This window comes from Peromyscus leucopus, chromosome 8b, assembly GCF_004664715.2.
Source record: "Peromyscus leucopus breed LL Stock chromosome 8b, UCI_PerLeu_2.1, whole genome shotgun sequence".
Classification (NCBI taxonomy): Eukaryota; Metazoa; Chordata; class Mammalia; order Rodentia; family Cricetidae; genus Peromyscus; species Peromyscus leucopus.
Window position 1 is genome coordinate 69,229,715 of NC_051086.1, and position 25,638 is coordinate 69,255,352.

General features: G+C 51.0%; 1 protein-coding gene and 1 long non-coding RNA gene across 9 annotated transcripts in view; one reads left to right on the top strand and one right to left on the bottom strand.

The window, feature by feature from the left end:
* The window catches only part of Bcas3 (BCAS3 microtubule associated cell migration factor), a 502,957-nt gene that overhangs the window by 471,093 nt on the left and 6,226 nt on the right, over positions 1-25,638 (top strand). For 4 of the 8 annotated variants that reach the window (XM_028878299.2, XM_028878295.2, XM_037201384.1 and 1 more), the window contains 2 exons: positions 7,180-7,347; positions 19,492-19,557. In XM_028878299.2, the coding sequence (XP_028734132.1) occupies positions 7,180-7,347; positions 19,492-19,557 (234 nt within the window). The remainder of the gene's footprint in view (positions 1-7,179; positions 7,348-19,491; positions 19,558-25,638) is intronic. The other 4 variants (XM_028878296.2, XM_028878294.2, XM_028878297.2 and 1 more) reach the window with 1 other exon arrangement.
* On the bottom strand, positions 509-7,270 carry LOC114699289. Its single transcript, XR_003735497.2, has 3 exons — positions 7,184-7,270; positions 1,988-2,103; positions 509-652 (listed from the first exon to the last, which is right to left on the bottom strand). It is a non-coding gene; the product is annotated as an uncharacterized LOC114699289 (long non-coding RNA).

Sequence of the window (25,638 nt, forward strand, 5' to 3'; positions counted from 1 at the left end):
GGATGTAGCTAGAGTTTTCCTGCTTTGTCCACAGTCAGGACAAATCTCTGTCACCCACCAGTCCCACAGCCGCTCAGACCCAACCAAGTAAACACAGAGACTTATATTGCATACAAACTGTATGGCCGTGGCAGGCTTCTTGCTAACTGTTCTTATAGCTTAAATTAATCCATTTCCATAAATCTATACCTTGCCACGTGGCTGGTGGCTTACCGGCGTCTTCACATGCTGCTGGTCATGGCAGTGGCTCGCAGTGTCTCCCCACCTCAGCCTTCCGCTTCCCAGAATTCTCCTCTCTCCTTGTCCCACCTACTTCCTGCCTGGCCACTGGCCAATCAGTGTTTTATTTATTGACCAATCAGAGCAATTTGACATACAGACCATCCCACAGCACATGGACCACCACCTTTCTTTTTCTTTTCTTTTCTTTTTTTTTTTTGAGACAGGGTTTTGCTGTGTTGTTTTGGTGCTTGTTCTGGATCTCGCTCTGTAGACCACTCTGGCCTCAAACTCACAGATATCCACCTGGCTCTGCCTCCCGAGTGTTGGGATTAAAGGCATGCGCCACCACCACAGCCTGTGGACCACCATCTTCTATGTAGACCAAAACATTGTTGTGCAGCATGTGAATGGAGTTCTTTTGGGAACCAACCTAAAGGATTAAGAGGAAAAGATGAAATCATCATATCCTCTCACCCTACCTACCCTTCTAACATGAGTCAATCTATTATAAATAACATTGTAGGTGGAGTTTTTCATCAGGACCACTGGTCAGGTCTGTCCTTCCAGCTGCTCCCAAATAACCACACAGAGATTTAATGATTGGCCAATAGCTTAGGCTTGTTACTAACTAGCTCCTACAACTTGAATTAACCCATATTTCTTATCTATGCTTTACCACATGGAGGTATCTTTTTTCATCATGGCATGTTCATCTTGCTTCTCTCCACATCTCCTGGTGACTCCACCTTCTACCCTGTGCTCTCTTTTTGTCTGCAAGTCCCACCTAACCTCTGCCTGTCCAGCTATTGGCCAGTCAGCTCTTTCATTAACCAATGAGAATAATACATATTTACAGTGTACAAAGATTGTTCCACAGTATAACATACTACTGACATGTTAAACACGCTTGAGATAACTGGGTAGTGGTGGCACATGCCTTTAATCCCAGCCCCCAGGAGGCAGAGCCAGACGGCTCTCTGTGAGTTTAAGGCCAGCTGGTTTATAGACGAGATCCAGGACAGGAACCAAAACTACACAGAGAAACCCTGTCTTGAAAAAATACACACACACACACACACACACACACACACACACACACACACGCTTGGGGACACAACTCAGCTAGTAACCAACCTAGTAATCAAGGTTCTCTGGAGAAATAGAACCAGTGGGAGTTTATGTATATAGACAGGCAGGCAGGCAGACAGACAGACAGACAAAGACTTATTATGGGGATTAATTTATAATTATGGAACCTGAGGAGTCCCATTGTTACCTGAGGAAGTCTACAAGTCCAGAGGCCTAGGACCAGGAACACCAAGTTCTAAGGGCAGGAGAAGACACTATCTCTGCCTAGGACCAGAACACCAAGTTCTAAGGGCAGGAGAAGACACTATCCCAGCTCAGAGAGAGCAAATGTTCTCATCTTCCACTTTGCATTAGAGTCAGGTCCTTGGTGGGACAGTGCCCACACACACATTGGTGAGGGAGGAGCATCTTGCTCCCCTCTCGCAGAAACAATGAGAAATGCTTCACAGGTACTGGGCATCCTTTAGCTTGGTCAGGTTAACGTGTTAAACTGACTGGTGTGCCAGAGGAAGCTAATGTCCTCAGCTGTGCTCCTGATGGCCAGCCCCAGAGTTGAGAAGGGAGTGCTACCCACAGGGCTTCAGCTCAGGTCAGGGAAGTCTGGTGAGTGGGGCAAGGAGATGCCCATGGCTCCCTGGCCGTAGTTGTCATGGCATCTTTATCACAGCGAACTCACCTGGAAGGGCTCATGTCTCGAGGAGCATTGTTTATTCCAGATTCTGCGTTTGGTGTGTGGCTTTTCTCTCTGGTGGCTAGAACCTTTCCATAGGAGGTTTGCAACAAACTTCAACCCTGGATGAATCGAATTGACACAAATAACAAGAGTGTGGTTAGTTACAATTGGCAAAATGAAGCATCTCGCCTGCCCCACTCACTTCTACCCAGGGCCTCCTGGTCCCTTTGAGGATAGTACACAAAGGCAGAACACGAGCTCCGCACCGGTCCCCAAGGTGCCAGTGCTCCAGATGCCACAGCATACCTTTTAGTGAGTCTGTGAAACCCAAGAACCCGGGAGGAGTGACTTGCACAGGATGCCAAGCTAGGAATCAGGATTCGGAAGCCCACCTGCAGGACAAGGCCCCACGGGCTTGCGTCCACATCCCAGAACCTTCAGCTCTGAGTGCACCGAAAGCCGCAGAGTGAGATGCTGTCCCTTTCTGCTCACTTACCTACCATCTATGCTTTCCTCCTCCTCTTTAATCTTACTTCTATTTTCTGCCTCTCCTAAATGGTCAGGCCATGGCCCTCAGTCCAGAGGCTGTTGACTGAAGTCGCTGTCACCTTTCTCAGGTGACCATGACCAGTCAGTCAGTTCCCGAGTCTGTTGGAACGAGCATGGCCAGTGGAGTTCTTTAACTCTAGAGGAATCCAAGTCCTCAGGAACTTCCAAACTACCCAGAAGGGCCAAGATTGTGAACAGGATGGAGATGGGGATGATCTGTAGGGTCCCCATATTAACCTGAGACCCTGTGCTTCAGTCCATCCCTAAAAACTCTGAAATTGCCTGTACAGTTTTCTGTATGTAAACATACTACTTTTTTTCCCAGTGCTGGAGACTAAACCCTTATGTAGGGCCCTATATAGTTCATATTTGTTAGATAGGCCTTTTACTAACGAGCCCTATAGTACTTATCTCTCTCTCTCTCTCTCTCTCTCTCTCTCTCTCTCTCTCTCTCTCTCTCTCTCTCTCTCTGTGTGTGTGTGTGTGTGTGTGTGTGTGTGTGTGTGTGTGTTCATGTTCATAACTGAATGAAAAGCTTCAAGCAAACTGCTGGGCTGCACCCTCAGACCCAGTCACACATTTTTATTGATAAACTTATACTTTCTCCAACTCTGCTGCAAAAGATAAAGTCCCCGTCTACACTGTCAGAGTCTGGGAGTCTGTTTATTGCCCCTCCGGTAGTTTCCTCAAGCAGATCAGACCTGAACTCAACCTTAGAGAATGAAATCTAGAGAATTAATAAGGTAGGAGACAGCTCTAGAGGGAAAAGTTCCCAAAAGAAGACCAGTTAACACCAGTCACCTTTTGCCTCTCTAGCTCAGGAGATGGGGTAGCTGCTGCTCCCCAGAGCGCTTTCCCCCTCACGCTCTTTCCTCGTTCCTCAGAAGAAGGCTTGACTCCTATCAGTGGACACTGATCAGTATTTGATGAATGGGTGAGTCAGACGGAACAGAGGCATGAGAGGGCCTTGTAAACATCTTCAGCAGCAGGCCCTGGTTGCAAATAGCCTGCTCTAGGTGAGCATTCTCTGGCCCCATGAAACAGTCCTGTCTCCATAATGGGACATAAACATCCCCTGTCCAAGGGATTGTCTCTGGGCCAGTCCAATGAAGGACAGCTGTTCCGTCAACACTGACAAGATTGGCAGTTTCCTGAGTGCCAGAAGTGACCTCGTCCTCCGAGGGCTTAGCTTCTTCACCCAGCACCTGCTGATCCCCAGGTTCCTGCAGCTCTGCTCTCACTCCAGACAAGGGCTGCCCAGGAAAGGGAATCAGCACCTCCTCAGGGCCTCTGCTTAGCAGGGTGAGGAGGGAGGTGGTTACCTCTCTGCATCCCCGGGCAGCAGAGAGGAGCAAGGGCTCCTTGGCTAATCACTCTTGGTTCTCCCATGGCCTGCCCACGGCATCTTAGCTGCACGCATGCTTGGAGACTAGAGCTGTTGGTTTGTGTTCTCCTGAGTGCCACCAGGTAGACAGGGTGAGTCATCACCATGACTACCATACTAGAAGGAATGTGGGCTGGTTTCAGGGTGGGCAGGCTTTTGAAAGGCATTGCTTGAAGGTGACAGGCATTCTCCAAACCCATTAGGGAAGACAGAGGTGGTTTTCACATATTCCTGTTCTCCACAGCAGGTGCCACTAAAGGAAGCACCATGGGAGCTAACAAGGTGAGCTCCACACTGATAATTAATGATGTGTCATTTACAGGCTCCGGCTCTGTCACTTAAGCTCTCCATGCTTCAGCTCCCCTGTACGTAAGGCCATACCTGTACTACCATTCAGGAGCCTTGTGATGGCCGAAATGAATGATGCCGCCTGCAGCGGCAAAAGGGTGTGCTTACTTGGCATTACTGCCATCATCAAGATAGTTATTGTCATTATTATCACTTGCAATGCTGGGGCTCATACCCAGGGCCTCCTGCATCCTATGCAGAGACTCTCCCACTGAGCCATACCCCCGGATTAACATGTCCACAAGCACTCACGTGTCAGGAGCTTTCTCTTATCTAGCTCGGCCCCCACAGCGGCTCTGAGGTTACATGAGTTCTGGTAGGTGAGGAATCTGAGGCTCCTGCCTTGAGTTAGGCAGGACTCAGGTCAGACTCTGTGTGTGTGTGTGTGTGTGTGTGTGTGTGTGTGTGTGTGTGTGTGTGTGTGTGTGTGTGTGTGTTAGCCGAGGTCGGTCTCCAGTCTCCACTCCTAACACCCACTCATGATTCTTTTCTCCTGGTACTTTGTCCCTTCATATAGTATGTACTAGCTGGCATGCTGACATATGTCTATAATCTCAACCCATAGGAGGCAGAGGCAGGAAGGTTGCCAGTGCAAGTCCAGCCTGGGTTACGTAGTAAGAGCCTGTCTCAAAACCAAGACCGGAAAACGTACATATTCCCCTGGTGTTTCCCATCTGTGGACTGGGTCCTCCTCCCAAACCCTTCTTGTTCTTTGGTCCGTCTCTTCCCCAAACCCCTCTTGCAATAACCTTTTTCGGATGTTTTTTCTTTCTCCCTGACTTGGCCTCAGCCCTCTTGTTCATTTGTCCACCCCCGAGTTCCGTCGCCTGGCTCTCCAGACCCCCGTCCTAATCTTGTCCAGTGGAGGGCAGCTCCCTGTGCTGAGGTCCCACCTGATAAACTGATGGAAAGGACCACAATCTCAAGGCAGGCTCCTTCCTGGGGAGGTGCCTCTGTAGATGCTGTCCACTCTCCCTGTGCCAGGAATCGGCTTCACAATTAGGTGAGAAATAAATCAAAGCCAAAGTTGCCTGATGAAATTCAGGAGCCGGCAGTGACCCTTGCCACACATATAAATCCCAGCCGGCCAGCCAGGGGCCTTTGTCTGGTCAGAGAGTTCAGGATTATCGGGCCCACTTTGCTGATGTATGGAGGCACCGGCTGTCGGAGTGTTTACTACGGTTATCACCTCCATGCTGGGGCCCTTATCACAGGCAGGGCCGCCCGCCGGGGCCGGGGCTCGCACCCTCTCTATTACCACCTGTCAGTGGCCACGAGTGTGCACTGACACTACCCAGTCCTGCCCACCGAGGAAAGATAGTTCCTGACGGCTGATCAAAGAGGAGAAACAAGACCTGATAAAGAGTGTGCGTTTCATGTACTTTCAACTTCGGGGAAACATCGGCATTTGCATTTTTTCCTGGTCCCCCTGGAGCTGGCAGGAACCAAGCCCAATAAAAGTAGTGGATTCAGTTACCTAATCGAGAGGGAAATGGTATGTGCTTAAAGCAACAGACCATGACCATAATCTCTTTCCAAGAGAGACCGGATGAAATAAGCTTTCTCAGTGAACTTGCCGAGAATAAAGTCGAATCTCTTGAATTCAGACTTTGAAGTGATCTTGCACGTAACATCTAATCCTGGCATTCAGCGGAACGCAGTGTACTTTCTGGAACTCGGGAGCAGGTTTGGATTAAGGAAGGATCCTAGCTGAAGATGTTATCACCCAGCTGTGTCGCTCACATCCCTGAAACGGTACCCCGCACATGCCCGCATCCCTGGCGGCTGGGAGCCGATCTGCAGTGAGGTAGAACCAGTTCCAGACCGAGGCATCAGCACATCTGAGTCCTGGCACCAAGGCTCTCGCAGCCTGCTGTTCACTGTGAGCCCTTGACCTCGCTAAGCCGTAACTGTAAATGAGGCTGGGTATAGGTTATAGTACACAGTGACTTAGCATGCGTTTTGTTTTTGTTTAGACTACGTACCCCTCCCCCGTTAATCTTTGTGGTGGTGGTGTGTGCGTGCACTTACATGTATGCCAGCATGTGTGTGGAGGTCAGAGGAGACTCTCGAGTGTCAGTCGTCACCTTGCTTGGGTCTCTTTGTTGTTTACCGCTGTGTGTGCCAGGCTAGCCCACCCACCAGCTTCTAGGGATTCTCCTGTCTCTGTCTCTCATCTCACCATAGGAACCCTGGGATTATGGATGCTCCACTACACTCCGCACCCAGCTTTCCTTGGGTTCTGGAGATCCAAACTTGGGTCATCATGCATGTGTTCAAGGACTTAAGTCACGGAGCCATTTCCCCAGGCTGCCTTTTAATTTAGACAGTGTCTCATGTAGTCCAGGCTGGCCTCAAACTCACCCTGTAGCTGAGGATGACCTTGGACTTCTGATCCTCCTGCCTCTACCTCCCAAGTGGTGGGATCACAGGCATGTACTACCAGGTTTCTTAGTTTGGTGCTGGGGATTGTGCCCAGTCTCGTGTGCCAGGAAAGCATTCCATCAAATGAGCAACATCCGTCACTGTAGCCACTCCTGAGGTTGTAGGTGGAGAGTGATTATGTCAGGGAATGGCAGAGTTGTCTGGGGTGAACCTGGGAAGGGGTTCCTTCCCTCTGCCCTAGCTCTCAGAAGTCTCTGAAGACCAGAGGGACCCCATCACCTCTCAGAGACCATTTTAACTCCAGGTGCTTCAGCGATTGTAGCTGTCGTTCATGGAAGTGTTCTCTGGCCCAGTGAGCTACTGTCCTCAGCCTCACACATTCCCTTTCCTAGATGACCCACCCTTCATCCTTCTGGTTGAAAGACTAACGTGGCTCTGGGCATGACAGGCCATGGGTGGCGAGTAGACAGAGAACAGCGTGCCCTCTGAAGGCATGGACTCAACTTCTTATGTCCCATCTGCGTCACAGGTACCTTTGACCGGAGCGTGACCCTGCTGGAAGTGTGTGGGAGCTGGCCTGAGGGCTTCGGGCTGCGGCACATGTCGTCCGTGGAGCACACAGAGGAAGGCCTCCGGGAACGGCTCGCAGATGCCATGGCCGAGTCACCAAGCCGAGATGTCGTAGGATCCGGAACAGGTAAAGGTGTCAGCAGACTTCTAACCTTGGTTGTGACTGGCGACTGTGGGGTTGAGCTGGAGAGGAGAGGGCACGTTGTTAACCATTTGTTTCTGTGATTTACCACTGTGAGGCACTACCCATCACAGAAGCCTCTGGCACTGGAGAATCCTGTAGGAAGGAGGGTTCCCAGCAGAACCGCCTCTCCCCCTGGAGCCACATTCAAAAATACCCTGAAAAATACAATTGTAGGCCTGGGACTGTAGCTCAACATCAGAGTCCTTGCTTGGCCTGCATGATCCCTAACTCTACAGGGCAGGGGAGAGAGAGACAGACAGACAGACAGACTTGTTAGTCATTCCCAAAAAACACCTCAGAGAAGGAAGACATAAGTAGTAGCATATCTTCCCTTTGTGCTCCAGTCTCTGAGGCCTGGGACCTGCCAGCAGGCAGGCAGGGCTAGCTCAAGCGCACTCCCCCACACACAGCTTTTCCTTCACATGCCTTTTACTCCAGACCAGGACCTTTGAGAGTCCAGTAAGTCCGAAGTGGCTTCCTGTATCCACATGGTAATCTTAAGACATCCTTTGGCTAGAAGTGAACCCTACCCCCATATAAGTGCATGTATGTGTGCACGCACACGCGCACACACACATACACACACACACACACACACACACACACACACACACACACACACAGAGTCATCCCATCTCCATTCTGCTATAATACAGGCTTCTGCCTCTCTTATTTCTAAAACACTTCTTTCTCCTTTCCTGTCTCTCTCTCTCTCTCTCTCCACTGTTACTAATGCTCCAGCCCTGCATTATCACCCACCCAACAGGCCCTGTCCTAGTCTGCTGAGGTCAGTGAGTTAAACAGATCCTGATTCCCTGATTTCAGGCCTGCCTTCTCTTTCTCATCTGAGTCCACTAAGAACATCATCTCCGATGTGACCTGTCCCATCCCTGCTCCACTCTCCTGTAGAAGAGGGACTCAGTAAGGAGAAGCTTAGAATCCCTGGGGTGGCTGGTGTGACGCGCCTGACATTGGCAATCCGCCCTGCTGTTCTGTGGGTTCTGGGGCCTTCGGGTATTAGGTTCAGCGGTGAGGGTGCCCACCCCTGCATCTCTGGGCTAGTTCTTCTGCTCCTTTACTAAAAGGGCAGAGGTGTAGCACCTCTACAGCTTAGTGGGTCCTGCCTAGACAGTCACTGGCACCTGCAGAGTGCAGTGGATGGGTTGGGTGGGAGGAGTTAAGCTAGGGATAGGGAGCACCTATGAGGCCCTAGATGGCAGCTGTCTCAGAGGCCTGGCCTACTCTAACCTCTGCCACCCCTGGAAGGAAAGGAGATGTGAACCTCCAAAGCTGCAGCAGCCTGTACCCCTCCACCAGGCACACACGTACATAGACCTTCTGTACCCTCACATCCCAAATGCACAGCAAATCCATCCCAAGGACTCTGCTCTCCCTCTACATCAGAGATAGCAGCTCTTCTCCTTCCCAAGTGCCAGTGTGAACTCCCTGGGAGCTAACCTCAATGACAGATGCTTTCTGAACCGGGCTGTAGCACAGCCTTGCCCTGTGTGTGAGGCCCCCTGGCCAGCCATGGTTCCTATGAACCAGAGCCTGTGTCCCTGAACTCATTCCCAGGAGTCTCCCTGTGTGTGAGGACCCCTGGCCAGCCATGGTTCCTATGAACCAAAGCCTGTGTCCCTGAACTCATCCCCAGGAGTCTCCCTGTGTGTCAGGCCCCCTGGCCAGCCATGGTTCCTATGAACCAAAGCCTGTGTCCCTGAACTCATTCCCAGGAGTCTCCCTGTGTGTGAGGACCCCTGGCCAGCCATGGTTCCTATGAACCAAAGCCTGTGTCCCTGAACTCATCCCCAGGAGTCTCCCTCTTCCGAGGGCTGGGAGCCCCTGAAATGGCTTCATCTGCCACCACCTTCTTCAAAGCCTCGAGGACACCTCAGCATCATCTGGTGGGCAGTTTGGCAGGGATATTTAGTCACTGGAACATCAGCCTCACGGGGAGCAACCTGAGCAAAGTTGGCAGTGATTTATCTGCCAGACAGCTGAGGGACTCGGGAGAGTTTGGTCTTAATAAGCAGGCTTGTGAAATTAAATAAAATTCAAAGAAAACGAGGAAATGAAAAGGGCATACCCCACAGGTCAAAAACATAGATCCACCCTCCCCCCTTTTTTTTCTCCAGAAGTAAGATTCCATTTTCTTCCTCAAATGGTCACCAAAAGGGATCCCATTGGTTTTCATTTGGCCATATTAGGTGAATGGTTGTTTTGTTTTAATTTGCCTCCATTTTTTTAGGTCAGTAAGCAAATGAAATAAAAATTAACCAGTTTCCTTCTCTGTGGCTGAGATGCACTATCCATTTTTTTTTTTCTAGTGAATATATCCACTGTACAGCCGAGACAGGCCTGGCCAGGGATGATCAGGAAAGGACAGTGCCCATAGACGAGAATTTCCAGCAGGTCACTCTGCCCATAACACCTCTCTCTTCTCTTTCCAGCTCTCCTTCTCTTGGTGACTCAGGGACACGCAGATAGGGTGGTACTGAGTGTTTGCCTCTGTTAGGTACTCTGGTGTACAGATAAGTCAGGGCCTCAGGGCCTCCCCCAGGCACCTTCATGTTGATGTCTCCTTATCAGCTTGCAGCTGAGGCCATCACAGAACCTGCTCTCCAGACCCCTGACACAGAGGCCCTTGTAACAGTGTTAACACTGTTAATGGTGGGTTGGCTAGTGCTGGGTATATAAATTGTTTAACAGCTAGCTCTCCAAAGGGAAACCAAAAACAACCCTCCCCCACACAGACTGTTCCCTGACTTGTGGCTATCAGTAGTGTGAAAACCTCCATTATCGTTGTTTACTACAAACTATCAGCCCCCAAAGATAGGTCATTGGGTGCCTAAAAGCCTAACAGTTGGCTGGCTCCAGTGCCTCACAAAAAGGCATAGGACCATAGGACAAATGAGCTGTCTGTCATACAAGTAAAGGAAAAGCCTGCTGTCCAAAGCAGGGAAGTAGAGAACTGTTGGATAGGATGAGTAATTAGATCTGTCACACCATATATTGGCTCTAGTAAATAGTAATGTACCATATTCTTGAAAACAGCTAGGCAGATACATAGTAAATGTTCTCACCACTAAAAAAACAAGGTAAGTATGTGAGGTAATGTGTGTTAATTAGCTCTGTTTAGCCATTCCACAATGTATATGTGTTTCAAAACATCATGTTGTACATAATGGGGATATACATTTTTTTTAATTGAGAAGAAAAAAATTGGTTTTTTGAGACAGGATTTCTCTATGTAGCCCTGGCTGTCCTAGAACTTGCTCTGTAGCTCAGGCTGGCCTGGGACTCACAGAGATCCCCTGCCTCTGCCTCCCCGATGCTGGGATTAAAGGGGTGCGCCACCACCGCCCAGCCAAGAAAATCATTTTGAAGAGTGCCCAGGAGCTGACGAGCTGTGCAGAGCTGGTTGAGGAGGCTGCATGTGTAAGTCCCTGGGTCTGATCCTCAGAGCCGGAGAAGCAAAAAGATATGCAGAGTCCAGCCCTGGCCAGTCAGCTTCTGCACTTGTCCTTCTTCTACCAGGGCTGGGGATTGAACCCAGAGCCTCACACTTGCTAAGCAAGCTCTCGACCACCAAGCTCTGCCTCTAGCCCAGCATCCGAATTGTAGCATGTATATATTGAAGTTTGAGAAGATCTGTTTAAAATGTGGGGACCATGCAATGCAGATGTCAGTTCAGCCCTCTGTGGTGGCCAGTGGCTCTGATTAGCTTACACGTGTGATTTGCAAGTCCCTCTGTGATGTAACTGGCCAGATTGCTTTCTTTCTGGTCGCCCTGGACCTCTCTCTCCCATTACCTCTCCATCATCCCTTTCCGTAAAGCTCCAGCTTGAGGTCATCTAGCCCGGCTCTTGTGTTGCTGGGAAACAGCACTTGCTGCTCATTGAGCCTCCGCAGATCTGTGGACCTGACCACTGAGCTGTGCTCTGCAGTGTCTGGTGGGCTGTCCTTCAGTGTCAGCCGGTGCCTGCCTTCACAGCAGACCAGTGCCTGGAACAGAGTCCAGCTTGTAGCAGACATCCGGCACCTGTCTAGGGACTCGGGGCTCTGCACGCACCTGTGTGCCAGCTGTTGACTGAGGTCTAGATCTTCCTAGGTGCCTACTGTTCACTGAGGTCTGCACCCACCTAGGTGCCGGAAGCTCCACACGGTCCCTGCTTGTTGATGGGTTTCTGGCCTTTCCCTTCTTTCAGAGACCCCCAGCTCTCTGACCCTTTTGCTTTTGCTGCTGTCTATTTAGTCCACATACTCAGTCTCCGTCCTGACATCAGCCACTTCCCTTCTACAGCCATACTGTTTCAACCCCCACCCCATTCTCCTCAAATCTCCTACCGTACCATCTAGGCTCACACGGTCAGAGAATGGTTATCATTTGAGAAACTTGTCAACTTCCTACCACCTAGATCCTAAACATCCTGTAGCCAAAGAGGAGCGCTCTGTGTCCCCAACCCACCACTCTCCTCCCTGGAGTCATCACTGGACATCTGGGGGCCTTCACCTGGGCCTGGGAGACCTCCCAGGGCTGGTTACATCTCTCCAGCTGCTGGGTCTTGCTGCCTCTGGCTGTCCCTTGGCCCCTTTCTGGCTCTTCCTTCTCATCTCTGTATGTTTCTCATGGCCCTTCCCTTCTCCCTCTGCACAAGGCAATCTCTACTTCTGTAGCTATAGTCATGGGTAAACTGATGAAGACCAGGCTCTCTCCTGATTTCCAGAACCGTCTATCCAGACACCTGCTGATAAATCCACACTTGTAAGAGCTCAGCCATGACCTTAGCAGTTCCTTCTCTAGGCACAACCCACTGGCTAGGCCCCCCCTCTCCAGACCCATCCCCATTGCTTTTGAGCTAGTCAGGCCGGGTCCCTGGCAGCCTGCCCACATGCAAGGCTCTGCATAGCCGTCTGCTGCCCGGAATGTGTCTCCCTAAGCCCCTCCCCTCTCAGTCATCTCCTACAAAAGAACCCAACTAATTCCTGCTTAGCAGACATTCCTTTCAATATTGCCTTTTCTTCAAAAAAAAAAAATAGCATTTTTAAAACAAACAAAATAGCGACTTATCCAATTGTTTTGCATCTAGGTAAATATATAATTTAATGCTCCTTCTAAAAAGAGGATTTCAATAAACACTTGGGTACACATGGAGTCCATTTTCAGCTTTAACTCTTCCAGTCACTAGTCCAGAGTCCTCACTCCTTCTTGTCTTCTCCAGCACTTGACACCATGAGCCCAGGCTTTGTGTGTAGACCACAGCATCCCAGTCCAAGGATTGCAGACTCACAAGCAGCTCTCAAGGCCAAGAAGGACTGTCTTTGCTAGTGACAGTCTAGTCTCCTTTGTGGTCCTTACTAAATTATCAGTCAAGGAGAGGTTCCATCCACCAGGGCCTGTCCAGAAATGCTTAATCTTTACCCCTCGCTTTCTGCTGTAGATACATACTACGTCCTGGCCCAGTTTCCCAAATACTCAGGCTTTCTCAGCACAGTGCCCCAGATGTGCATGCTCGCACTCTCTAGGCACACTGCTTTGGTTTCCTGATACTTCAGTGAATTGTGATTTGCAATTTGAAAACCAAGGCTACAGTGGATTCCGCTAGAGCCGCTGCTATTCCCTGTCCATGTGTTAGTGACCCAGCACTCAAGGCTTTGAGATTATTTTCAGTGAACTTTTATTTATTGACAGGGTTGTGCTTCTTTCCCCCTTCCTAACCTGAGAAGCATGTTTGAACGTCACATAGTTTTCAGATGGTCAGTTTGTTAACAAATGTCTGTGGTTTCCTATGCTTTGCAAAAGACGACTTCAATAAGCTCCGTGTGCACGTGGGGAGTACATGCATTGCTGCCGACCTTCACTGTAGGGCTGTAGGAAGCAAAGTCTCAAGATATGGTTCAGAGTGCTGGCTGCTCTTCCAGAGGACCCGGGTTCAATTCCCAGCACTCATATGTAGCTCCCAACCGTCTGTGACTCTAGTTCCAGAGGATCTAATGCCTTCTTTTCGTCTCTGCAGACAACACACACACACACACACACACACACACACACACACACAGAGTGCACAGACACATGCAGGACAAACACTCATGCATACAAAAAGTAATGTTTTTAATTAGTAAATAAAAATAAGTGAGAGCTTTTGTGAGGAATTAGTTAAATGTATTCACTAATCCTAGAAACTCAGTGTGTTGGAGCCTAATTTTACCATGAAGATTGGTAGTTTATAGCAAAATGTTGGCGTGCATGTCTACATTCCAGAACTCAGAAGGTCCAGGCAGGAGGATCAGAAGCTCAAGGTCATCCTCTGCTACATAGTGAGTTCAAGGCCAGCCTGGGCTACATGAGATCTTGTCTCAAAAAGAGGTTGAGGGCTATAGAGATGGCTCAGTGGTTTGCAGTGTTTGCTGTTCTTGTATAGGATGCAGGTTCAGTTCCCAGCACCTACATGGTGACTCATAACCATCTGTAAATCCCAGTTCCTGGGGATCCAATACCCTCTTCTGGCCTCTGTGTACACCAGGCATGTGTGTGGTGTGCATATATACATGCAGGCAACACTCACACATATGATATAAAAATAAATAAAAGTCTCTTTTTAAAATGTGGAATTGTTAAAATCCCACCCCACATACCTCAAATGAAAAAAGTTACAACTCAGGAGAAAGTTGTGCCCTGGAGAACTCTCTCCTTGCCGCCATGTAGGAGCCAGCAGCGTGTTATCTGGGTATGGGCCCTCATGTTCCCATGTTCCTTTGCCAGGTCTGTCTGTCTGTCTGTCTGTCTCTCTCTCTCTATGTGTGTATGTGTGTGTGTGTGTGTCTGCTCCTTTCTTCTTTCCTTTTCCTTTTTTCTTTTTTAAAGGAAGAAACAAGTATTGGGACTCCAAGTTCAGAAGTTTCAATGCATGATCTCATGGCTCTGTTCCTAGGCCGTTGTGAAGCAGAGCTTCATGGCAGGGAACAGGGGTGCTCACCTTGTCATAGATGTGGGCCAGGGGTGGGCAAGGAAAGCCAGTGCTGGGTCTGGGGACAAGTCTCAGTGGACCAAGTGTTTGTCGTGCAAACACGAGGAGTAGAATGTAGATCCCCAGAACCCATGGAAATGCCAGGTGGACATGGTGATCTACCCATAATTCCAGCACTGGGAAGGAGCATAGACAAGGGAACCCAGAAGCAAGCTTGCTAGCTGGACTAGTCACATTGAGAGACCCTGCCTCAAAAAAAGTGATTTAGGAAAGACTCCTGACATCCATCTTGGGCCTCCGTGAGCGTGTGCACACACATGTGTCTGTACACATACAACCATGCATGCATGCACACCACACACACATAAACCTGCAGGAAAAAAAGAGAGGCGACACCAAGATGTGTCTAAGTAAAGGTTGGGCCCTTCTCTAGCCCCAGGTTAGCCAACGATGCCACCTTTACAAAGCTGGGATGGCTTGTCACCCCACAGGTCACGTGTACTACGATGCCAAGCCACCAAACTGCTCTGAGGCCTCACATGATCTTCTTGTCTCCTCCTTCTTCAGGCTCTCTGAATTTCAATGGTGTTGACTCCAGGTACCTTGGAAAAGGTTCCCAACTTCATCCTCTTCGTTAAAAACACCTTACATTACTTTATTTTCTATTTAATTGAGTGGGGTGCATGTAGAGGTCAGTGGACAACTTGCAGAAGTCAGTTCTCTCCTTCCACCATGTGGGTCCCAGGGATTGAACTCAACTCAGAACTCAGGTTGTTCAATCCTTGCTGGCAGGTGCCTTCTCTGGGCCGTCTCTCTCTTTTTGGTCTCTTGAGAATGACAATATCCCTCCTCCCCGTGATAGCCAATGTAGCAGCACGTGTGGCCCAGTCTCCACTCTTCCATCTCCCCATCCTCCTGGCCTCCCTTCTCCAGATGGAAGAGTGTGATCCATCCACCCAACATCCTCTAGGCTGGGTCCCGCTCTCTTACCACTGCCTCTCATTGCCCGTTTCCCCTAAGTAACCGGTGCCTGGGAAAGTGCCACCACCATCAAGGTAATTTAGCCAGGTATCTGGGCCTTCTCCCCTGCCTTGTGTGTGTGGACCCTGGGTTTTTCCTTCTATAGCATTTACACAGAAAGACTTCTTTCAGTGTCTTCTCTCAGTGGCCTCTTGAGTGGCCCCACACACCCTCTCTCTGGTTGCAATAGCAGATTGGCACATTCCTCACCAGACTAGGGGAGAAGAGGTAACCCACAGTTCCTATCTGGGCATGGAAAAGCCTTAGGGGAGGGGATGGCACTGAGCTGTGGTCTCTTCCTCTTTGGCTCCCCGTACCCAGCTCCTACCAGGACTTATTAGTAACTAAAGCAATCAAGGCTCAGGCTTCTCTCCCTAGCCTGGGGTGTGGTCTTTCTAGAATGCTGCATATATTAGTCACTCTTCTCATTGCTGACAGACTAGCTGACAGAGCAGCTAAAGGCAGGAAGGATTTATTGGGACTCATGGTCAAGGAAGGAATACCATCATCTATCATGGTGAGAAGGCGTGGTGATGGGAGCATTAGGCAGCTGGTCACATTGTATCTATATTCAGGAAGTGGAGAGAGAGATGGATGCTGATGCTCAGCTCACTTTCCCCATTTTATTCAGTCTGGAACCCCAGGCCATGAGAAGGTTCCCTCCTCAATTAAATCCACCTGGAAATGCCATGACAGACAGGCCCAGAGGGAATCCAGGTGACTTTAAAACTGTCGATTCGTAAAGTTAATCATCACACTGTATTAGTCTTCTGATTGCTGTGAGAAATGGAGGAGAACTTTAAAAAAGAGAGATTATTTTGGCTCATGATTTCGGTCCATGGTTGCTTGGGCAAAACATCTTGGTGGCCAGAGTGTATGATGGGGAAGGTCCTTGACCTCACAGAGGACAGAAAAGCAGAATGAACCACTTCCTGTAGCTAGGACCCACCTCCCAAAATAGCATCACCAGCTAGGGACTAAGTATGCAGAATGTGAGCCTCCAAGGGACACTGGGTATACAAGCCGCAACAGATCTAATAACAAAACTGGGCTTTGCAGCCACAGATGCCCTGATTGCTCAGGGTGAGAGAGGAGAATAGCCCCCAGAGGCCAGAGCCACCGCACACAGCCTGTCCCACCAGCAGGTCCGAAGCAGCCCTGCACAGCGAGGAAGGACAACTGTGGGGTTGTGGGTGGCTGCAGCCCCAAGGGTGGCACTGTGGGTGCTGCTATTTGTGTCCCAGCATGGTGTCCTACCGCCTGTTCCTAGCTATTTTCCACCAGGAGCAAAGGCCAAGTCTTGAGAGTCCCTTCAGCTCCCAACGTCAGCTGCTGCTACTGGGAAAAACAATATTTCTCTTCTGGTGAGATTTGGATTCAGGAAATGGAAGAATGCATGTGGCCCTGGGCCCTTCTCACTCATCTCTTAGGAGCGAAACAGGAAATAGTGGGGGCACTTGCTTCCCATCATCGTGGCGAACAGACCCTAGACACTGCACTCAATCATCTGTATCCCCACATCACTCCAGACAGGGTGGGCAGGCCTAAGGAGACTCCGTGTGCTGTGTAAATGTCCTTCTCATCACAGTTCTGCCAGAATGTTAGCTGTTCCTCTCTTCAGCTTCCAAAGCAAGAGAGAAAGTACTTGAAATTACGTTAAAAAAGAATTAAGACAAGGCACTAAGGGCGCCATGGACAGAGCTCACTGGTAGAGTGCTGGTCTGCCGTGCACAGAGTTCTGGGTTCGATCTCCAACATCACCAAAGAAAATGTTATTTCTGAAACAACAGTGTCCAGTTCTGACCATCTTACTAGTCTCACCTGCTCAGATGTGACCACTTTTTATTCAAAAAAAGGGGGACCCGCATAAAGGAAGGGGACCCCATTCTCAGGGAAGCTGAGGTCAATTCCCTACTTACAAAATGCCAGCTGTCTTCATAGCCTGACCTAGGCTCTTGTCATGGTCTTTAAATGTCTTACAGGCTTTCCCTGCCTCCTTCTCCCGCCTGGCCCACCTTCCCCATCCCACCCCAGCTTGTCCCCCAGCACCCTGTAAGCTTGTGACCGCAGCTCCCTCACACAGTGGTCCACCCTGAAGTAGACCCCCCCTCTGCACAGTCTTTTCTTTAGACCAGACCCACAGTCTTCTTCTCCAGCTCACATCCTTGCCCATGTGTGTCTCCCTGAAAACCTCTCCATACCAGCTACCTTCAGGGTGCTTGGCCTTGGACAAGGGGTGTTTATTGACTTTCCCATGAACAAGCTGTGGCTGATGTTCTTTCACGTGCCACCTGGGGAAAGACCAGCTCCGTGGGTCCTTCGCTCCTTCCTTATCCGTGGTGCCATGGGTGCATCTTGACCCAATTCTTGTTCCTTGGACCCAATCTGATTCATCTTTGTTACCTTTAACCAGCAGTTCTCCTTGCCCAGCGTGCCGCCCTGGGATGAACGCCAGGCTGAGCCTCAGTTAATGTTTGTTGAATGACTGATTGGGTTTTTGTGGCCTCTGAGAGGTAAATGAAAGGCAGCCAAAGCCATGGGAATAATTATCTTGCTCAAAAGACACACTTGTTAGTTCCAGGCCAAGTCTTAGAACTGATTCCAGCTAGGTTGCTTTCTCTGCCCCTCTCTCCTGTCCCCTCTGGAGCTGCAGCCAGAGGAGGAACCACAGTTAGAGTCCAGGGCTAATGAGTTTCCCCTGCACATGTCCTGTTTGCCCATGGCATGGCATGCTGATTCTTGTCAACAAAGAGGAAGTGCCAGGGTGGCCTCTTTGGTGACTCTTCGGCGTACCCTTTCCACATGTTGCCCCAAGGAAAGGGACTGTGGAGCATGTGCAGGCTTGGGCAGAGGGCGGAGGGCCTTCCCTGTACCATTACACTGGGTAAATCATTAACCCAAGGGAGGATTCTTCTTAGTCCTCCCTCCTCCTCTGCCAGAGACTTCACCTTTACTCGCTGGCCCTTGGGTAAGGTGTGAGGTCCCAGCAAGGCAGAGCAAGCATTGCCCCGGGATAGTTACCCACCTTCTCCTCTGCCCCAGCTTCTCAGATGGCAAGGGGGCCATAGGCTAGGAAACAGGAAAGGGAGGCCGCAGATGACCCTTGATTGCGTTAACCATGAGACATTTGGGGTTGCCTGTTGCAGACAGGCAGGCCGGCCTCCCGCTTAGGTGGCTGGCTTGCTGCCTGCTCTTCCTGCACTGCCCCTGGCCCCAGGAATCTGCAGGCCCCACTGCCTGAGCCAGTTTTCAGTGTGCTGGCCAAATCCTCGAGTTTTCGTAGCTTTCCCTGCCCCCATCCCCCACATGTGTCTCGTTACTGTAGCTCGGTAGCTTGCAGCTCGCCCCTCTGCATTGCATCAAGTTTGGGGAGACTCACCTTTGAGTCACTTTATTTATTCAGGTTGACTTTTTCCATTCTATGCCCTCACCTCCCTGTGCCCATTATATTGGCGTATTCCCTGTGTCTCCAGGCCCCAGCTGGCCATGACTGGCAATGTCATCTCCACTCATGTGTGCAAGTGTGTGGTTCTGGCCTTAGGGTAGCTGGGGCAATGGGAATCGAGCCTGTGTGACCACACCTTCATGGAGCTTGGCCTGGTGCTTGGATGACTTAGAGCTTCTTTGGTTTCCTACTTCATTCATCCCCAAGCCACAAAGAGCTGCCTATGAGGACCCAGGACTACCTCTGAGCATGAGTCCACAAGCCCTCCCAAAGAAGTGCAGTACAGGGCCAAGCAGCTTTGGACATCAGGCCTGGTGTCTAAATCCATAGAACCATGGGAGAAAAATCCAGGAACCACCCAAAAGCCTGGGCCTGCATCCTCAGCCTTCCCTCCCCATCCCCGAAGCAGGCAGAAATAGATACTCAGTTCATGGAGACCGAGGAGGAAGAAGGAAGGGATGGAGATCACTAGCTTTGGCTAATGAGAAATGGAGATGTGCTGGACCCTGGAAGAGACCACAGAATTAATTCTCCCCATCAGTGCTCAAACCGGATTTTGATATCTACTCAGTTTGATCTCAGCTCTTGTTGGACTCTTAGAAGGTCCATCCATTGTATGACCCTCTTTAAAGAACTATTTTATTTCCAATGCAGACACAGCCCCTGACGTAGCAGTCAAAAACAGCACCCCCGAGAGACACATGGCTATGAAGTGTTTGGGTATGTAACCTCCTGTCTTTGCCTATACAGAAGGCTGGGTCCCGCTGCTCTTTACGTCCCTCACAGGGGTGTCTCCCCTCCCCTGGAGCTCAGGCTAGGACAGGAGGTCTCTTCTGCAGGGGACTGGTTTGGGATAGGGAGTGGTGGCCATCTTTCACCCAACAAGAGTTTCTTTGAGAGTGCCACTCCCCGCCCCCCACTCTGAAGATGGAAGTCAAATTTTGGGACTCTGCTGTGTGGAGCAGAGAGGTCACTGGGCTCTAATGCATTTACCATTGACTGCCCCTCTTGTAGTGCGTCTATTAGGGAGTAATTTGATTTGTACCTATTCATTTGCAGTCCCTGCAGGAGCCTGGAGCTGGCCCCGAGTATAATTGGTGCTGTCTCTATTTTTACATCATTAGATTAGCCCCGACTCCTGGGCACTTGTTGTCTGCGCTTGTCTGTCCATTTATACAACCTAATGTAACACAAAATTCATTACTGATCACATTACCTTCAACTCTGAAGCCAGCCTTGTGATAAACATTTGGTTAACCCCTTCCTACCCACGGGAAGGCTGGCAGAACAATGCCCTTCTGCTCAGCAGGCAAATCAATATCTTAATACACCAAAGTGGAATTGCATTTCTAGATTTGTTATCCCTCCTGCAGGAGCAAATGGAAAGGCTCGTCCGAGCCAGCTGAATTGAATAATGAATAGGGCCCGGCACCAGCAGCCCAGCTCTGAGACCAGCACAAAGGCAGGGCCACATCAGCCCCGCCTGGGCCGCAGTCAGGGAAGGGTGCCGCCACTGTGGTTAAGTGAGACCTCCCCGCCCCCGCCATGGCCATGGCGCAGGCGCACAAGCTCGGCAGCACAGGCTGAGACCAAGACTGGGGCCACAGAGGCCTCATCCTGATACTCTTTTGTCAGACTTAGCATGGGACCGCTGGACAGGGACTTGGGTCAGTTTCCTTAAAACTTTATTCATCGATGGAAAGGCTACCAAACATGTGGTCCTAACCTAAATGCCACCAAAATCTTAAGTTGACTACCAAGGCCAAGTTTACATACGAAAAGACTGGGATTGGTAGCTTCCTGCCCATCCTCTAGGTGAGCACTGTGCAGCCCACACATGCCACTTGTGCCTGTGCATGGGTCTAAGTGCTTGTGAGTAGTTAGGGAGCCTTTAGTATGGCAGCTAACCAACCTCAGCACAGCTTTGTTTTTCAATCTAGAAGACTCTGCACAGCCCCAACCCTTGTCATCCCCTCCCCGACTTCCACTTGTCTCTGGGTTGCATCCACACCCACAAGAAGTCATTAACTCACAGGACAGTTTGTTTCAAAGGGGAAAAAAATACCTCCACTTATTAAGAAATGCTCATAAAGCCACACCATAATGATTAGAAATATCGGCATAGAGGAAATAGAATGGAACCCATTACCATGAAAGTCATAAATCCCTGAGTAAAAAGATGCCATAAACTGAAGATGCTCGGGTGGGAAGGGAGGCTGGGGGAACAGCCGTCCCGGGAGCCTTGTGCTCGGCTGTGGGGAGGTCCTAAGCAGGAGCCTGGAAAGGAAGATGCCCCGAGGGTGTGGTATTGAACAGGGCAATCTTCCTTAGATCTTGCTGTCCCTGCTGTCGCAAGCTCTTAGATGAAGGCCCCAGGCATTCCTTTCATGGCTCAGACATCACTCTCCTCTCATCTGCTAGACTGATGCCTCCTTTGTGTATGAGGGCCGGGAGAGCTGGGGAAGGGGCACCCCCATGCAACAGTCCTGAGGTCACAGAGTGAGGGTTAGGAAGTGTATGGAGGTCCCTTCCTCACCCTGCCATGCCTGGGCTTTGGGGCCAGGGTACAGGGTGGGATGGTCTCTTGTCCCAGCACCTCCAGAATCACCACTCTCAAGCATTGCCTATCATGAGGGGCTACAAAGAAGGGATTCCCTTAGCACAGCATTAGAGGATGCCCCGTGTCTCCCAGTGGAAGGAGATAGGCATCACTGAGGTAAGCCAGCCACAGTGCCTGCCTCCTCAGGGCTGGGGAAGAGCCTCTCAGGGGGAATGTGACAGTCACCAGCCCCAGTGGGGCCTGCAGCTGAGTCCTCTCTGGTGGGCAGACCACATGGTGGGGAGCAGGAGGGTGTCCTGTGCATCACACACCCAATGCTGGTCCCAGCCCGTATGTTCTAGAACGTAGATGAGAGGAGTGACGCACAATGGCATATACCTAAAGTTCAAGCTACTCAAGAGGCTGAGGTGGAAGGATCCCCAAAGTCAGGAGTTCAAGAGCAGCCTGTATAACCCAGTGAGAGCCTTGGCCAAATGAAGGAAAAGGGGGCAGGGAGGAAGAACAGAGACAGGTAGATGGGGGATGGGGAGGTCTTCGCCCTCCCCGACTAGGACAGGCCAGCCACAGGAAAGAGGGTTAGTCTGCTGGTGGAACAAGAAACTGATTTCTTAGCCCTGATGGAAAGGGGGTAAAGCCACCTCTTACCGAACTCTTCCGCTGCGTCGTAGAAAATTTAATTACACTTGGACATTTAAATGAGAACCAGATGTGGCTCCAGCCCCCACCGGTCAACAGTGTTCAAAGCGTAGCATCTCTCCTGTGGTCTGCAGGCCCTGTGCTATCTCCTAAGGCTGGAGGCTAGCTCAGAAAGTACCCTGTCCGACAGCTTGGACTTCAGGAGGCAGGCGGGTGAGAGCAGCTGCTGAGCACCTGGTCCCCACCGAGTGTCTCCTCTTCAGGACTGTGTGGGATGGGGCCCACATGTCCAGTTCATGAGACTCCTCTAGCCCCTCATTAGGACCCACACCGAGAAGCCGTGCCATAGCACGGGCCTGGCCTTCTTCATCCCCAAAGAGAAATCTCTGTGCCGCTCAACTCTTGAGTCAGCCCTACATGGCATCTGCCAAGGCTCCGAACCTGGTGCTGGAAAGCACTGTGTTTCTCTCTGGGTGAGATGCCCTCTCCAGGTCCTCCTTCAGCCTGCTGAAGGTGCCCTATCTCCTGAGAGCCTTTACCCACCCCGTGACACCACCAGAGCACACTGTCCCCCCCACCGTCCCCTCCATGGTCTGCAGATGCAAGTGACTTGCCACTCTGTGACAGCTCCAGGACAGAGTGATGTCCCTCCTACAACCCTCTTTCTCCTCACGGCTCTCTGTAGGGAGCTCAGTCAGGGCTGACTGAAGCTTGACGTTAGCCAGTCATCCAACACCTCAAAGGGGAAGTATGGGCCGGGTCAGCTTTTTCTGTCCCCTCATAGTCTCCCACTACAGAATGGATTCAGCTTTGGGTAAGATTTAGAGTTACTTTAATATGCTGGGTGCTGGGAAGGTCACTGAGTATTGACTTAGGGAAGTTCAGATGGTTTTTCAGGAGTTCAGATGAGTTTCCTGGGGATGGTGCAAGACTTTCCCTTCCTGGGTGGGTAGGCTCCAGCTGCCCCCAAACAGACCCCGCCCACCAACCTCAGGCTGCTCTTCAGCACTTCAAAGGCTGCGCAGGAGATGCGGGACCACGCTGCCATCAGCTCTGCCTGGACTCCAGTGCCCCGCCCCCACCACACGTGTGTACACACACGTGCATACACAGACACATCTAGTCAGCTCTAGCAGAGAGGCTAGACCGTGTGGCCATGGGACAAGGCGGGACTCTGCAAGAGGCCTCCTGAGAACTCCCCACCCCCACCCCCACCCCGAGACTTCTCTCCCTCCCCTGCACGCCCCTGCTTTTATTCTCCTTCCTCTGGTTTTCCAGTGTACCTATGTCCTGTCGCCATGCACCCCTCTCCCATGAGCCTACCAGGGCTTCAGCGGTCTGGCCTGCCTCCAAGCCCCTATGCAGTGCTGGCACCACACTGGCCTGCTGTTGAGAACCGAATTCCCAGGGGCTCTTTACCAGGTTTCTAGGTGGAAACTAAAGCAGAGCTCTGCTGGTCCATCTGTCCCCCTAAATATTGTCCCTTCCTAGTACTGGCCACCATTATCACCGTCTAAAGACGACGGGTACCCACCCAGGAGCATCCGAGTTCTCTTGGGCCTCGGGTCTCTCCACGGCACTAGCTGAAGCTCTTAGTCACCATGCATGGCCCTGTGGACAAGACTCCCTGAGCTGCAAACACCTGAGATCTGCCTTCATCCCTGGCAGCTGATGGCCTGGGGACAAGATAGACCATAGAGTCTTAGCCTCATTCTCTCATGATGGTCTGTGTCTCAGTGTGCATCTGAGTCAGGGCAAAGCTGAGCAAAGAGAAAGGCGAGTGTGTTCATGGGTGTCCCGAGGGTTGACCTGGCCAGGAAGGAGGCTTCTGTTGCCCCAGGCAGCTGCACTCCAAAAGCACTCAGGGCGCCAGGCTGTGTGTAGTAAGACACCAGAAGACTGGCGTCAGCCAGCCAGGGATCTGGGTTCAGACATAGGTGTTAAGCCCCGGAGATAAGAGCAGGCCAGAGCTAGCCCTGCTTTTCGGCTCCAAACCAGGATTCCTGTGATCTGAATAGGTGGAGCCTTTTCAGCCTTAGCCTTGCAGCTTCTGAGAAGGCGAGCCTGGCAAGGTACCAAAGACCCTGCTGGAGGAAAAAGGTGACTCCTGTCTCAGTCTCCACTAGCCTTAGCTCCCAGCCTTCCCAAAGCTCACCAGGATGGGGAGCATCTTTTACTGCTGGCATCTTTGCAGGCTTAGAAGCCTGATGGGAAGGAAGGAAGGCTGGCGAGGCACAGAGGGAATGTCTTCAGGAGCCAGGCAGCCTGGGAGCTGCGAACTGTGCTAAGTGCAAAGGAAAGCTGTTTCCTCTAGGCTGCTTCCTCTGACCTCCTAAAAAGGGACCCTGGGGGCTGAGGCTGGCTCCAGCCCAGAGTGTGGTCTCTGATGGTGCTGTCACAGTTTAGCAACAATCTCAGCCAACACCATCTGTGTCCCCAGTGAACAAGCCTCTACCTCCTCAGCTACCCTCCAAGAGAACAGCAGTTTACAGGCCCTGGGCTTCATAAGGCAGGCAGCCCCTCCCCATGTCTGCCAGAGCCAGCCCCTTCCCAGATGACTGCAGGGCCAGCCATCCGGGTCTCAGCCCCAGGAAGCATTCAGACCTCCCATCTACCTCGTGTCTGTGTCTGTCTCTCTGTCTCTCTCTCTATCTCTCTCTGTCTCTCTTTCTCTCTTTGTCTCTCTCTCTGTCTCTGTCTCTCTCTCTGTTTTCTCTCTCTCTCTCTCTCTCTCTCTCTCTCTCTCTCTCTCTCTCTCTCTCTCCCTCCCTCCCTCCCTCTCCCTCTCGCTCTCGCTCTCGCTCTCTCTCTCCTTCCCCCCACCTCCTTTTTTCCTCTCTCCATTTTTTGTACTGTTTCACCTAGCTAGTTCCAGCCCTGGTGTGCAAGCTTCTTGCTAACAAAATGGCTTGCTTGGGACAGACCCCATCTGAACCAATTTGCTGAACCTATAACTATCCTATGGTCATCTGGTCTCCTCACTTTTATCCCTTCAAGGGAAAATGCTGGTCACTCTGACTTCTTAATGAAAGGACACCCCATCCCCCCACCCAGCACACACCTGCCTGTCCACCCAAGAACCCTCAAGCAGGAGGAACTGAAAGGTGTTTTGTTTTTTATAAATCTTTCCTGCGCCAGGCACTGGGCAAGACAGGGCACTTGGCTGGCTTCTCCATATCCATCCACTGCCCGGAGCTCCCACCAAGCCCACCCCAGGCAGGGGGTCTTAACCACGGCCCCCACCTACGTGGGAGAGCTGGAGGTAGACGCAGGAGGGAAGCAAAAATCAATGCATGTCAACAGGGCTAGGGATTTATTCTCCATCTTGGGAGAGGGTGTTTGGAAAGAGGAAGGCAGGAAATGAAAAGCTGTAAACACGAATCTGCCATCTTCCTCCCCGGACCATTTCTTGATTAAAAAGAAAGAATCTTTGCCCTGGCTGCAGTGGAGGCAGAGCTGGTGGAGGCTTGGGTGGCAGGGCCATCTGCGGGGGTCGGGGGGGAGGCTGGAGAGGGCCCCTGAAGTCCTGGGGATAATCACAGAGACTAATTCGATTGCAACAATAATAGTAACTCACATTTGCTGACTGGAAGCTTTAAGCACTT